Here is a 15823-nt window from a genome sequence, read left to right as displayed (position 1 = left end):
ACCTTTCGAGAATGTTTAAACAAGAGAGAAATGTGAGAAAATGTTGATGCCTGTCTTAGAAAAATGTATAAAGTGTGTGGTGAGGGTTTTTACAGCTGCAAAACATATAGAATAATAGTAAAAAATAATTTAGCCTATTGTGGGTTATTTTTAGAACGTAACTCCCGCCATAAACGAGCAATCACTGCCATCTCTTTTTAGATTAAACTCCTTTTTTTTTTACATTTTTTTTTTTAAACTGCTCACTAAACTCATGACCTTCAAGATGACCAGATTTAGTTTGATGTTTTCGGACCAAAATGTTACTGAAGCATTAGCGCTCAAAAGATAAGCTACATAAAATAAATAGTTCCATGACTGTGCGTCTGCTGGTTGGAGTTTAAATGAAGGCTCCAATTGTTCTCAGTGGGGAGCGGGCTTCAGAGGCTCGGCTGTGTTAAAACCAGTCAAAGCCTCAAATGCAGAATTATCACTTCAAAACAATCTGCGCTTATCCTCTGGCTGGCGAAAGGTTACCCAGCATGCCCACTGACATAGCCAACCACTATACCCACTTCCGCCACGTTTTCGGACAGCCAGTTTCTTCCTGTAAATGGACGTAAATGAGATTGGCGTGTAGTGGGGTCGGCGATATGTCAGAAAAAGTGTATCACGATTTTTTTGGAGCTGTTTTGATCACGATTCATGTTAACTTAGTGTCTTTATATAGTGTCTTGAAGAACAAAAGTCATTGCCTGGGATCCAGAATATACATTTCTTCGATACATTATGAAGATGTGAGTCTGGTCGTCACCGGTGAATCCCCGTTTTCAGATGGACATGATTGACAGGTGAATTAACCAATCAGGGACATACATGGTTCATCCATATCAAAAATATTGGCGCTAATGAGGAAAAAAAAGAATCATTGAGCGAATCACCAAACTCTGTTAATCTGAAGTGAGAGAAATGTGATTTTTTTTTTTCCCTAAATGACAGATGACCAATGAGCTCCTTGGTCACTGAAATAAACAAATGTGACTGCATGATCATGTTTGGTACTGGGTCGAGATTTTGGATTTGTCAGGCAACAATTTTCTGGATCACAATGTCAATTTTAGCGTGACTCCTGCTAATTTAGTGGCTTTATATTGCCTTGGAGTGCTAATGTCATCTGCTTCTTCTGAAAGTTATTATTACTTCATAGCAATTGGTTAAATTTGACCAATAGAAGAAGTGGGCGGAGAATGGTGTTTTTGTTTGAACGTAAAACATTCAACAGAAAAATGGTGAATCACGATGTGTCAATTTGACCAAAATAGCACAGCATCACAGGAATGAGATTACAATTCGATTTTCTCACAATATCGCCCAGCCCAGTATATCACCTAAGCCAACATATCGCCCAGCCCTATATCGCCCAGCCCTATATCGCCCATCCCTGCATATCGAACAACAGTATATTACCCAACCCTACATATCGTCCAGCCCTATCATGAAGGTAGTGGAAATGTCAGAAGGACGCCGCGTGTCCTAAATCAGGCCGCGGTTCGGTGTGATGCGGGGCAGAGGGGTAACCTTCTCCACTGACAGGTTTACTGCAGACTGAAGGGGAACGCCATTAAAGTTTTAATAAACGGCCACGAGAAAAAGTCACTGACACTGTCCTTCACCAAGGCACATGTTACAATGTAAAGGAACATGAAGAACGCAGAAGAATCAGGCTATTCTCAGACAAACAGGGGGATTTTTATGTTGCGGACATCAAGGAAATCAATATGTGCTTTTATATATATCATAATATATAATGTTTTAGTTTTATTTTGACAACTATTTCCTCAGCTGGATGGCTTCACGTCTGTAAAGTGTTTCTCCTTGTGGATGAATATAAGTAATTTTAATTTAAATCAGGCAAAGTAAAATAGAATCAAGAAATATGTGGTGGAAAACATTTTTTCCTCCTCATGCTTTCAAAAGATCACTTCTGAATGAACTTTGAAGGACATGTCTAGAGTTCACTGTGACTTATGTTAAATTATGACCCATTAAATAGACTTTTAACTGCGAATGAAGCATTTGTGCGCAGCATATTTATACTTTTGAGACATAATTAAACTGGGATTGAACTTGTCATTTGTACTACCTATAAGCTAATCATGTTGGGGTGGTGCCTTGCAAATCAGATCATATGAGTGGCATTGGAAATCTAATACTAACCACAATACTAAAACTTGTACGTTAACTAGGTATTCATCTGAGCATGTATTGATACTAAAAAGTCACATTACACAGGGCAGAAATGAACCTTTCCTGAATACTTTTTAGAGCTGTATCAGAGCAAGTATAAGACCACACAGACTAGTACACGCCCATGGACCACTGAGAAACCTGGACGACTGAGAGGTTACACAGATACAGAGCCACATGGTAATATAAAAGAAAGTGCTATTATTCAAGGTTGAAAATCACATTCTAAATAGTGTTTTTATTATGATCATGGTATCGGAAATGGTATTGAGTTTCAAGCCTATTCCTTACAATCAAAATCGAGTTTGATTTGAGTATTGTGACTGCACTGTAGCCTATGTGCTCAGTATTGTGCTAATAATGGGCTAAAAAGTGACTAAACATGATTAAAACTGCCATAAAACTTCGTAAATTCATAGATATTTATGTGGACAGTAAAAACATCATACAGAAAATCAATCCCAGGCCACACCATGGGGGGTCCTTCCAGCCCAGGCTCTTAGATGAAGTACTGAATACACATGAGAGAGCATTGCCTCAGAACCAGAACCTCCCGCTGGTCCCGGCACTCCCTCTCCACCACGCACTGCTCAATGGCACAAAGGCGCGAGAGGACCATCTGCTGCTGTGACTGATATAGATATCACAAAGGTGTATCTCATAGAAATTAGTTGGTAATATGGCTTTTGGTTTGATAAGAAACTACTACAGAACAATAACAGCTTTTTTTATACTGTTATAGTTAGACAGATTCTTAGCTAATTTAATTCAAAGTTACAGAGTTTGTTAAATCGACTTCTGTAAGCATTTATCTGTGTTATGTTGTGTTATTTTCCCTTATTGTGAGCTGAATTGTATTTTTAGATTAGATGCATGTTTGAGTAGTCCTGTATTCGCCTATGTTTGAGGCTTGAGTGCTCAGAAAATTGCTTTTTCCACATACCCCCTGTCCCCGCCCTGAGCCCTGTTCTTTAAAAGGAGATATGCACAATGTGAAATATTTGTCTGCATATGCAATAGCTTATAGTTCTCATTTCCCAAGAGGAGATCTGTGGATGAGCTTTGTGATGTCAAACTTTGTGACGTGTGCCAGTGACACATGGGGCTCTCCAGCCAGACTTGATCCCTCCTTCTTTTGACCTCTGAACTTGAAGACTCCGCAGCTTTGCCTGGGATCCAGAATGCACTGCTCTTCAATAGGTCATGAAAATGTGAGACTGGTCACTGGTGAATCTCCCCATTTTCAGATGAGCGTGATTGACATTATATTGATTGATATTAGCCAATCTTGCCAATTTTGATGAAAATACAGGTGAGATATGTTGATGAATTTTAATTATATTTAATGAGCATTTTCTAGCCTCAGGACTGCCTTCTGGGGGCCCCTAGAGGCTAAGGGGCCCCCAGCAATTCCCTGTCTTGCCTGTTGGATAGCTGTGCTTGTGAAGTATGAAGTGTTTTCAGATCTACAAAACTGACTCTTTTACGAGCCATTGTGATTTCCATATTGAACAATTGAACAAACTTTATTTCAAACCCAAAAGTTTGTCTGAACCAGGTGGTTAGCTCAGTCAAGTTGAAGAAGTGCTCCAGACCAGACAGCTCTGTGTTGGCGAAACCTTTTTAAGTCTGAGAACAATAAAGAGAGTAAACACCAAAGCTAGCATCAGGAAGGAGCCAGGATACACAAGGATCAACAGCTATTGGCATTTCTCTGAGCAATTATCAAGCAGACGGAGACCCCATTCCCCTCAGTGTGGGGAGTTTGTGAATGGAGACTAGAATGAAGTGTTTGCTCATTCATGTTTGTGGTTTTGTTGTATTGGTAATAGTTAATAATATGCTGCATTCACATTATAGAATCTGATGACGCAAAATCTCAGATAATCTCAGTGGAATGAAGGACCACTTTAACTTTTGTTTATTTGTGCTGATAGAGAATACACCGAACTTTGTATCAGTATTTGTTTCACATGGATAGGCAATTACACAGATATTAACCATAAACCAGGTAAAAAAAATCTGCAATCTGACAGTTAATATTGCAAAATCCACCCACACCTTCCAGCTCAAATTTAAACTACTACTGACAACCTTAAAGCAACAGGATGTAACTTTTTTTATTGTCTTGGCTGTAATCTTCCACAGCATTCAACCATCCCTTAAAGCACATGTGTCAAACTCAAGGCCCGGGGGCCAAATGCGGCCCGCCACGTCATTTTATGTGGCCCGCGACAAGGTAAATTAAAACGTATGACTGTCTTAAAATGTCAGTTTATCAGGAGATACGCAGTTACACAGTCATATTTGTTACATCTATGCAAATTTGAGTGCAACCATTTTACTGATGTGGCCCTCGGTGAAAGTGAGTTTGACACCTCTGCCTTAAAGCCAAGATACGAAGCATGGTTTTAACTTTCTGTTTCTATGGAATAATGTAGGTGACGTGCCACCTCCAGAAAGTCACATAATCTACCTTTAATAAAGCATGAAGAATACTTAATAGATGAATAGTTATCACGTGAACATGCGATCTCCTGAGTGCAGCTTCTAAGGCAACAGCAACAAAACCAGACACAGGAGTCACAGCTGGACCAGTTGCAGTCTGAGCGATGTGTTAATAACTATTTAATTAACACTCTATTCACTCCTTAATAGATGAGTTATTAAGCCTGAATCACTCTCAATAAAGGGTTCCAGAAATAAATAGACCCCCAACATAATTAATCTTGAGTGCTGCGGCACCTTTGCTTCACGTTACTATGAATTATACAGAATACTTGAGCCACCGCGCCGGAGCTGCACGCCTGGGGTAATTGTTTATTTCATTCTTTGTTAGGAATGTGCTGTAATATATTTCTGACAATAAAAGAAAAGTTTAAAAAGCATGATTTCAATCTGGAAAGAAAATTGCCTCCAGTGGTTTATGAAGAATGCTTGAGGCTTTTGTCACTTTGCCACAACGGAACAATATAATGACAAGAGCTATAAGTTTTTAAATTCTACAAAAAATAAATGTGTTTTTTTTTTTTTTTTTTTTTTTTGTGAATGTGGGAAAGAATGTGTTTGTGAATGTGAGAAAGAATGTCTCCTTTTTCATTGCTGCTCATACCAATCTAAAACAGCTAAAAGCAAGTGGAATTTTAACTGAAGATAATTCAACGATCACATTCTAGGCAGAAGGTCAGTCACCTGCTTATCTTCATGGAGATGTTACCGCTTTGCCCATAATGTTCCACAGTATGGCATTAAAGTTATCCAGCTCCATTGAGACAAGCAGGTGATGTCACCAGCCAAAGTTACAGGTTAGATCTGTGAAGTGGCCAACTCACAATAAGGATGTGTGTATTTTCATTTTTAAAAATTAACTACTGGAAATGATTGAAGAAGAATGGAGCGGGAGATTGACAGGCAGATCGGTGCAACGTCTGCAGTGATACGGTCGCTGTACTGGTCTGTTGTGGTAAAGAAAGAGCTGAGTTGAAAGGCAAAGCTCGCGATTTTCCGGTCAATCCACTTTCCTACCCTCACCTATGGTCATGAGCTCTGGGTAATGACCGAAAGGACAAGATCATGGATACAAGCGGCCGAAATGGGTTTCCTCCACAGGGTGGCTGTGTGCATCCTTAGGGATAGGGTGAGCAGCTCGGTCACATGGGAGAAGCTCGGAGTAGAGCCGCTGCTCCTCCACATCAAGAGGAGCCAACTGAGGTGGCTTGGGTATCTGTTCACAATGCCTCCTGGAAGTCTCTCTGGGGAGGTGTTCTGGACATGTCCCACCGGGAGGAGACCCCGAGGAAGACCCAGGACATGCTGGAGGGACTATGTCTCTCGGCTGGCCTGGGAATGCCTTGGGGTCCCACCGGAGGAGCTGGAGGACATGTCTGGGGTGAGGGAAGTCTGGGAGTCCCTGCTTAGACTGCTGCCCCCGCGACCCGGCCCCAGATAAGCCGAAGAAAATGGATGGATGGAGGGATGGAATGCTTGAATGGCAAATAGATATGTCTAATGCTATACTGTGAAACATTCCAGGCAACGCAATAGCATCAGTTGAAAGAAGCAGTAGGCAGACCATACCAGAAAAAGTGCACCTGTACTTGTATCACTTCTCTGTATAACTTCTATCTTTTGTACAACTCCTATGTGTATTAATCTATAACTTCTATTTTTGCAGTTTTTTCCAAATATTATAATATATAAAAATGTCAACTTTATCAATCATGAACCCAGGAATATGAGCAGGGATTTGTTGATGTTGTCAGCCAGGAAGCAAAATCATCAGATATATGTTTATTATTTTCAAATGTATTTCCAATCTATCTACATCTATCATACACATTTCACTGCTGTCAGAGTGATTGACTCCATCGTAACAAAGACACAGAAAGCCTCAAGCATTCATCGAAAACTGCCAAAGGCCAAGTTCGGATTGTGAACTACAAAATTGTGTGTAGGAAGGATTTTTGTATACTTTATGTTTACATCTTAAAAAACATGAAAAACAGAACCAGTTATTCCTCATTTACCTTATGCATTCTGAGCGTCCTAATTATTCACTGCAATGAGTTTATAAACGACCAGAGCTCAGTTTTGCAGTCACAGTAAAGCTAAGAACAACTAGCATGCTCGCACACTTCCTGATTACTCAATGTATTTTCATCTTTCGAGCTGCTTATACAGTGTAGTATCTAGTATATGTACTGGGGGAAGACACAGTTTGCTCAGATAAATGAAAAAAATCAGGTACATGGCATTTAAACATCCTATATTACACAAAAATTACTCTTGTGACTCTTGTACTCTTGTGTTTAAGACATGTTATAATGGTGTTTCTTCATCAAAAACTGACCTGGAATTGTGTTTTGTTCCATTCACACATTTCTGAGTAACCTTTTATTGTTACTGTCTAAATCGCCAAAGCTCAGAATGCTCTGTTCCACCTTGTGATGTCATGAAGTGGTAGTTTTCAAGTTAACAGCTACTTTTTACATTTAGTTCAGTACAGATTGGCAATTCCAGGGCTGAAATTATCCAAATGATTCTAGTGAAGGTGTGTGGACTGGTTTGTTGTGGTGTGCTGTGTTAACACATGGCATCACAAGGTGGAACAGAGTGTTTTCAGTTTGAGAGAAGAACTGAGTCTAAATATGCAGAGTTTGTGTGTGAAATGTCAATGAAACAAAACACAACTGCAGGTCTGTTTGTGATGAGGAAATATTATAACAGATCAGAAAATAGTGTAATATGGGTCCTTTAAGAATGTTTTTCCCTTATAGATACTGGTATAGTACTTTACATTGCAGTATACAGAAATAACATGGTAACTATGGTTATTCCGCTTCATTTACTGGTAACATGATCAATCCCTTAGTATGAAGAGCGTTAATAAGCTATAAATATGGTAGCAGTAGTAGTAGTAGCAGTAGCAGCAGTAGCAGTAGCAGCAGTAGTAGCAGCAGCAGTAGTGGTATTAGTAGTATTAGCAGTAGCAGCAGCAGCAGTAGTAGTAGCAGTAGCAGTAATAATAGTAGTAGTAATGTGGAAACAATATACATCCCTTGTTATCCCAGTCACTATGATATCACATCCATGCTAATAGTTTCTGATTAACTGCAATCAAAATGTGTATAGACCCTTCCAGGAGTGACATATGTAAAAGTGCTGTGTGCGCAGCCTGGTAATGATGATAATGATAATAACATTCTGTCACATCCATTTTAATAGGACAGCAAGTTAAATGTTAGATTTGGCAACAAGTCATAAGATTTAACGTCTAACTTCCTGCTCTGATTTCTCAAGTTTAGTATATGCAGGATTTGTGGCACTTGATGGAATAAAACTTAAATTTCATCGTCATTCTGTTGTGGTCTGCTATAGTTTTGGTGCATTATTTTCCAGAGTAATGTTAGATTTAAAGAACGTCTATTACATGTTGGTGTGCTTGCTAATTTTGGCGCTAATTGCTACGTTTAATACAGTATTACACATAAAACACACAAAAATGAAAAATGCATTAGAGCTAACGTATGAAACTGTACCAGCTTTTATAATGCAGTCGTTCTGGTTACAAATATTGGAAAAGTCTATATTAGAGCATTTGTAGGCTCATAGTTTCTCTCCATAAACACATTCAGCAGCTACATTGTTCGTCAGTAATCTTATGTGATGAAAATGAGGTCAAATATCTAACCATTTTAACTGCGCGTGAATGCCTGTCCTCGCCTAATAGCTCACATTCAGATTGAACAAAATTGAGTTGAATAGTTTTGTGCAACATTTCGAAATTCATTTACAACTCAAAGCTTTCAGAGAAGTCTCCATGATGATGATGTTCTGAAAATGATGTGTCTGAAAATGTAATAAAATCTACACAATGATGAACCAAAAATCTGTTTTGCCGTTGAGGATAAAGAGGACACTTTGTGCAATGTTCAAGCAGGTTCCTCCACCCACATGCAGCTGAATAAATGCGAGATAAGTCGAATGCCGTACTATGGAACATTCCAGGCGAAGCAGTGGAGACAAGGAGGTGATGGACATTCCAGCAGAACAGTTACTTAGTACATCTTTAAGTTAATATTGCTAAAAAAAAAAAAAAAAGAAAAAAAAGAACATGCACAGGCCCTTTGTCTTGCCCCAGTATAGATAGATTGTTTAAGCGTATTTAGTTGTTGTTACCTTTACCGTGATGGCCCTTGAAAGTTATGAAAAGCTCGTGTAAACTCATTGTGGTGAATACTTAGGATGCTCAGAATGCATATGGTAAGTGAGGGATAACCTTGGATTACAGTATTGCAAATGTTTAAAATGGACTAGATTTGTTTTTCAGTACTAATCGTGTGCAGGACCTTCAATTGCTTGAGTACAAGGAATGAAGGATAAGTATATTATTGGGTTGTAGGATTCTGCCTCAAGATCCTGGTCATTTTATAGTTTGCCAGTACAACCTACACAAATTTAACTTTAATTCAAAATAGGGCTGTGCAGTTAATGAAATGCTTATCTCGATTGATATTATTATTTTTTTATAATCTGCAATGTCCAGCTTTGTTTTTTTAAATAGAGAAGACTGCAGCCAATCTTCTGTCACTAAAAGCATGTGGTTTGGAGCAGAGTTCAGGCTTGGAAGAAGTTATTTGACTGTTTTCGTGTAAAATGGCACTGATTCAAGTCTGTATTGTTAATGTTCAGAAGATTTATATTGAAATTTTTTTTTTAATAAGACAAACAAACGTCAAATTGAAAATTGAGACGGATCAATATATCCCCCAGTCCTCACTCAAACCATAATTAATTGCACAAGTTTTTGAAGAACATAACTGAAGGGAGTTACTTAAGAAGGGATGAAATATTTGTATTGCGCTAAAATACATATGGCTTTTGTAAACACTTCTAGACAAAAAGTATGTTTTGTTTTTTTTTTCTTTCTTTTTCAAATGGTCATAACGTAGAGTTGCTAAATTGGGCGTAGAGGCATAAAGGACTAAAGAAGAGGAAAGGAGGGGCGGGGTCTGAGGATATAAGAACAGTGATCGGTCTAACAGGTATCCAGACGTCAAACTCCGCCCCCACAGCCAGGTTTTTGTAATCAGAAACACCCCGTTGTAATCAGGGTAATGCTGTGTGATGTCACATAGTACTTGAAATGGTAGTAGTTACTGACGGCAGCACACAGTTTTTGCCGTTTTTTCAGCAAAGGTTCAAATTTACTGCCAAAAGTTAGAACCAAAACTGCCAAAAAAAACCCGACTAGGTACAGAACCATGTGCACAGTTCAGACACAAAACAGTCGATTTTGTGTTTAGATATATTCATTATTTCTTTTTTTCTCCAGGTCTATTTCCAGCCAATCTGATTCCAGTGAAGAGGCCAGGGCCCGGTACCTGTATCATCAGTGGGTGGGGCTTGGTTTGACGGACGTCCAGCTGTCCAATCACACGGTCCTGCTGAGTTTACCTGGCCTCGCCCCAAACACCATCACGGACCGTTCCAGTCTGAAGTGTTACCTTCCCACCGGAGAGTCATGTGACCAGGGCGGAGCCAATGCAGCGTCCAATCAGCATTTCTCCTATGCAGCGTACTCAGCTGTGGGCGCGCTACAGGTACAGAGCTCAGTATGACAAATATGATCGCATTATATTTCACATTGTGTTATGTCTTCACTGTCTCTTCAGATGTAACTTAGTAGAATGTTTGCCAACTGCTTGTCTCCATAGAGATGCTGTTGCTTTGTCTTTATGTTCCACAGTATGGCATTACACTTAAAGATGGGGTATTGCACTGTGGTATTAATTGCCAACATTGAACACATTTAGATCCTCATGTTAGCTTTTTTGAAACCTGTTTTTACCTGGTTTGAAAATGCTATATTTGCCAAAAAAACATATTCATATTCAAATGTTTCATAAGTTTTAGTTTCGTCTTGCTCTCCATGCTAAGTCACTCCCCTTCCATAGCGTTATCACACAATCAACATATATCCTGCTTCTGGGCGGTGGTATCGTACTGCTAACCTAAAGGAGCGTTTCAGTAGTGCCCAGGAGAGATCGCTAGATTGTTCAAACATGCATGGATGATACGACCATGTTGGCTTTTATTGTTTTGAAAATGCTATATTGTCCGAAAGTAACATATTAACATATTTTCTAAGTTTCACTTTTGTTTCTGACAATCTGAGTGCCTTTGCGAAGTCACTCCGCCTTCAGAGCGCTATCACAACACAATCGCCGTGCATCCCGCTAATGAAACTACTGCACATCACCCCAGGTTTGTGAAGTTGTTGTGTACAGTTTTGCATCATGCTTTTGTATATTTATGGAGAATTGGACAGAATGTTAGCGCTCCATGTAAATAAGGTTAAAATAGAGCCCGGGAGAGATCACAAAAATGCTAAAACATTCATGAATCACATCAAAAAGTCGATTTTGCATAATACCCCCTCTTTAAATCTAATGATGTTAATTATGTATTAGTTAAAAAGTACCTGTCATCTGCTCTTCGCCATCGCACCTGTGGCCAAGTGAAGTTTGAAGAAAATCCTTTTGCATTTTCCGTTTTTGTGCATTTTTAGCTCACTCCACACAGCTGTCTCCCACTGCAGGGTCAGAGTGGCCCATCTGCACTTTATTTTTCAGCTCCAGTTCTGAGCGCTGTCTCGAATAAAGCCGCGGCTACTGGATCCAACCTCAGCTTTGGCACAATTAAACATGGCTTGTATGATGGATGGACAGTGGCCCGGGCTGAGAACACTGGCCTAATAAGTCCTGCTGTTGTGGAGCAGCAGCGGTGCGGTGACACATGTGCACGGAGCTCTGTAGATAGAGGCTATTTGTACAAACTGACTGCAGAGTTTAACCCTTAAAGAAGGAGAGAACAGGGGAAGGAATGCTCAAAAGAGGGATAGTAAGTGACAGTGCCATCATTTATTTTAAAGCGCCCGTATATTTGTTTCCTTCACACATGTTTAACACACCAACCCTGCATCTTTAGGCTGAGTTCTTCTCTCAAACTGACCAAAAAACCTCCTTTATCATGTGGTAATACAGGAAGTGCTCCACTTTTTCAACTCCATACACCTTCACCATAATCATTTGGATAATTTCAGCCTTGGAATTGCCAATCTCTACTGAACTAAAGGTAAAAAGTAGCTGTTAACTTGAAAACTATGGCTTCATGACATCACAAGGTGGAACAGGGTATTTTGAGCTTTGGAGATGTAGACAGACTAATAATAAAGGGTTACTCTGGCATCTGTGAATGAAACAAAACACAACTCCATGTTTTTGAGGCGGTAACAACATTATAACATGGTTTAAAGCTCACAAGAGTCAATTTTGTGAAGTATAAGGCCTTTAAGTTGAATTTACCATATTCCTTAATCATTATTTTACTTGGTTTTATACATTCTTTATTGTCAAAAATAGACTCTGAGTCGTAAATATATGGTTTAAAAATGTCAAAAAATTTAAATCTCTTACTACAAACAATTTTGAACACATTCCTAGCATATAATTTCTTGCTATAACAAACCAGCATTACCTACTTCCTGGTTTGCAGCTATAATTAGATGCACACAGCAATCTCATTTTGATTAAAAGAGCTGCGTTTGCTGTGTATCTTCACTGGGGCAAGATAAATTTTACTTAGCAAAAATGTACATAAAATATAAATATATATACATATATATCTGTCACAATCTGTTTAATTGTAAATTTTGACTCTCTATGTCACTCCCCCTTCAGAGCACAATACCAACACAATCAGCTTGCATCTCACTAATGAAACTACTGCACATCACACCAGGTTTGTGAAGTTGTTGTGTAAAGTTTTGTATCATGTTTTTGTATATTTATGGAGAGTTGTCAGCTACTGTAAAGAGGGTTTGAATAGGACCCAGGAGAGATTGCTAAATTACTGAAACATGCACGGATGACATCTAAAACCCTTTATAGTTAGGGTAGAAAGCTAAAAAAAAAAATCGATTTTGCATAATATTCCCTCTTCAATAACCTGAACAACTAAAAGTACAACAAAAGTTATACATATTTTTTTCCTCAAATAAAAACTTTTGCTTTCTCCAGCTTTCTTTGCATACCACACGGTGTAATTTGAGGGCATGACTAAACTCCAAAGTGTTCAAAACTTGGTTGAAAAATTACCACAGATGTAACCCGCGTTGTCAGGGGAGCTCAGTAAAAATACACAACAGCGTCCCGTCCTGAGAGTGGAGAACCCTCGGGGTGCACCCACTCCAGCACCCGTGGGTGTCATCCATCACCCAGAGCGAGAGGGTCCCTATAGAGCAGCAGCATTCGGTCACAGCCGCAGACAGGCAGATAAATATAAAGTCGGTGAGGAGTATACACGCCTATGTATTTGCAGGGGAGGGAGCGTAGAGGATGGATGTGCTACTTTTACTTTTGTTTAGAAAGAAAGAAATGTTTGATGTTTCTGTGATTCATTATGTTTAAAATATTATATAAAGTATGTATTCAATTATTTATATTTATGTTTGTCTATGTGATGTGTGGTTTTTATACTTCCATTTCGGGACATTACATTATTTTAGTGGTGGGAGGTAACAAAGTAAAAGTAGTAATGAACTGTACTTAAGTAATGGGCAGATACCTAAAAAATTCTACTCTACACTTTTTACTTTTACTTCACTCCATTTGAAAGCAGGTACTATCTCTACTTTCCACCTCAATACATTTTTGAACTGGACTGAAAAGTAAAAATACTTTTCATATAATTTGAGGAGTTATTTTTACCATGTTCATGAAAACCTCCTGACTAAAATTTTTTAGTTCAATCTTCGGCTTTGAGCAAAACAAAATAAATACACAAAATTCAAAAGAAAAATTAAGAAATTAATTTGTATTGTTACTGTTGAGGAAAATTATTATTATTTATTTTATATATATATATATATATATATATATATATATATATATTAACAATATCACTCCATTTAACACTTTAACAAATTTGCAACACTTGTTTGAAATGCTTTTACTTTTTTACTCTTAAAGTACATTTTTAAACGGATACTTTGATACTTTTACTTTACTTTTTTTTTAATGTGATACTTTTGCTTTTACTTGAGTAACTCTTTACCTCTGTATCTGTACTTTTACTTAAGTAACAAAACTGAGTACTTTATCTCACACTCCTGGTGACTGATCATAACCTTAGCCATATAGTTACTTCTTGCCCTTTACCCATTTTTATTCATATCTGAACTTTAAACAGTGTCTGCAGTTACATGCACACCAAAATCGGATTATTTTTTATCTCTGGACCTTCAAGATTATTGAAATGACATTTAAAGCACAAAATCTGAGTAAACAGAGGAACCATGATCAGAAACAAATGATGGTGTTGATCTCATTATAATATAATATTTGCGTCTAAACATTAGCCTAAACCTTACTCTTTTTCACTAGTGATGTGTTTAGTCCCAATAAGGGAGGCAAATAACATGAGATAAGATAAGATATGCCTTTATGAGTCCCACAGTGGGGAAATTCCAGTATTGCACCGCACAGTTAAAGAACAGAAGGAAAATGATACATGCAATAAAACAAGATAATAGATAAATAGCTTAAGATAATAATAAAATAAAATAAAATAAATAAAATAAAAATAGACGAGATAGGTAGATGTAACATCTCCGTAAAGTGACTTGAGTATTGCACATAAGTGTGGTTGAATGCACTGTTCCCTCTAAGCTGCGCGCGTGCGCAATTGCGCACTGCTGACACGGTCTCCGCGCACAGAAAATCTGTGCTGCGCACAAAAAAATCAAACCGGAGTTGACAATAAAATAAACACACGACAATTCATTCTGCGCTATTTTTCAATGTGATTCAGTGAGTGTGACCGGGGACGAGCTGCTCCAGACAATTATATGATTCACATACGTATTTGCGCAGCTTATCCACGTCATTGACAGGCGTCCTCATGCGCCGCTACCAGAGTTTTAGCCGATGTGGCCGATGTGGAGTGAAAACTCACTGATGATGCTAATGATGCTAATGATGCTAAGTGCTGTTTATCCCCTTAACGTTCCGACGGCCCGCGCTCTGGCGCACTGTTTTGTGTTTTGCACTGTTTTGCGTTTTAAACATGACGAAACGGACAAAACAAAGGAAGTACGCGACCGAGGAGACTGCGGATGTTTGTACAAGTTAAACTAGAGGCATCTCGGACCCGGAGCGGTTCGTGGAACCGAGTGAAGATCTCATGATGGACTCAGGAGCAGAGGACCTTATGTGCTGATGGACTGGATGCTGTTCCTGGTCGGTAAGCGTGGTTTATTCTGCTATTTACTTAATTGTGGGTCAAATATATCATGCGTAATCATTAGCGTTAGCTAATGCCAAAGTGTCTTGCCTAAGGACACAATGACGGAAGTTGGTCCGAGCGGGACTCGATCCTCCAACCTCTAACCACTGAGCCACTGCAGCAGAATGAGTGTCACACTGTACAATGTACAGTGTGTTCTTAGTTTCCAGTGTGTGTTTGTTTACATTTTGAAGTGTGTGTGTTTGGTCACTGTTTGCAGTGTGTGGTTTGTAAATATATATTTATTTTGACCCATACAACTTGTTTTGACTATATTTTATATACAAATACACATTATATATTGTGTTTTGATATGTTATGTAAATGTACAGTAATAGAGCAGCTGGGTGTGCAGATACAGATTCCTCTCAGTGTGTATTGGTGATTGATACTGTCACTAGTTTATGAGTTGTAAAAATCAAATAATCATGTCATATACTGAAAAAGAGTTAACAGACTGTCTCCCAGACACAGTAGGATAATCTCACTCAGTCACAGCAAAAGCTTCACACAATGGCTTATACTCATAATACAAGTCAGAGCTTTATCATAAAAATGTTAAGTGTGTTTTCAACATTGGAGTTTACAGTTGTCTTGGTTTGGTTGGAAGCTCATGTTTTGCCATAGTTAAAATTAAATATTTATACTTCCAATAGCATTAACATACTACACAGGTCATGAGCAAGATTTTTGTCATTTTCATTGTATAAGTGGCTGAAGCACTTAATTAAAAGTCTTATAACAGAAATTG

General features: G+C 38.5%; 1 protein-coding gene across 1 annotated transcript in view; it reads left to right on the top strand.

Moving 5' to 3' along the window:
- The window catches only part of LOC117369890 (inactive N-acetylated-alpha-linked acidic dipeptidase-like protein 2), a 403810-nt gene that overhangs the window by 222803 nt on the left and 165184 nt on the right, over window positions 1-15823 (top strand). Inside the window, exon 6 of the mRNA XM_055221431.1 lies at window positions 10061-10328. Within this exon, the coding sequence (XP_055077406.1) occupies window positions 10061-10328 (268 nt within the window). The remainder of the gene's footprint in view (window positions 1-10060; window positions 10329-15823) is intronic.

This window comes from Periophthalmus magnuspinnatus, chromosome 4 (assembly GCF_009829125.3).
Source record: "Periophthalmus magnuspinnatus isolate fPerMag1 chromosome 4, fPerMag1.2.pri, whole genome shotgun sequence".
NCBI classification, from domain to species: Eukaryota; Metazoa; Chordata; class Actinopteri; order Gobiiformes; family Gobiidae; genus Periophthalmus; species Periophthalmus magnuspinnatus.
The sequence above is the reverse complement of the archived record's forward strand: the minus strand, read 5'-3'. Positions and strand labels throughout refer to the sequence as shown.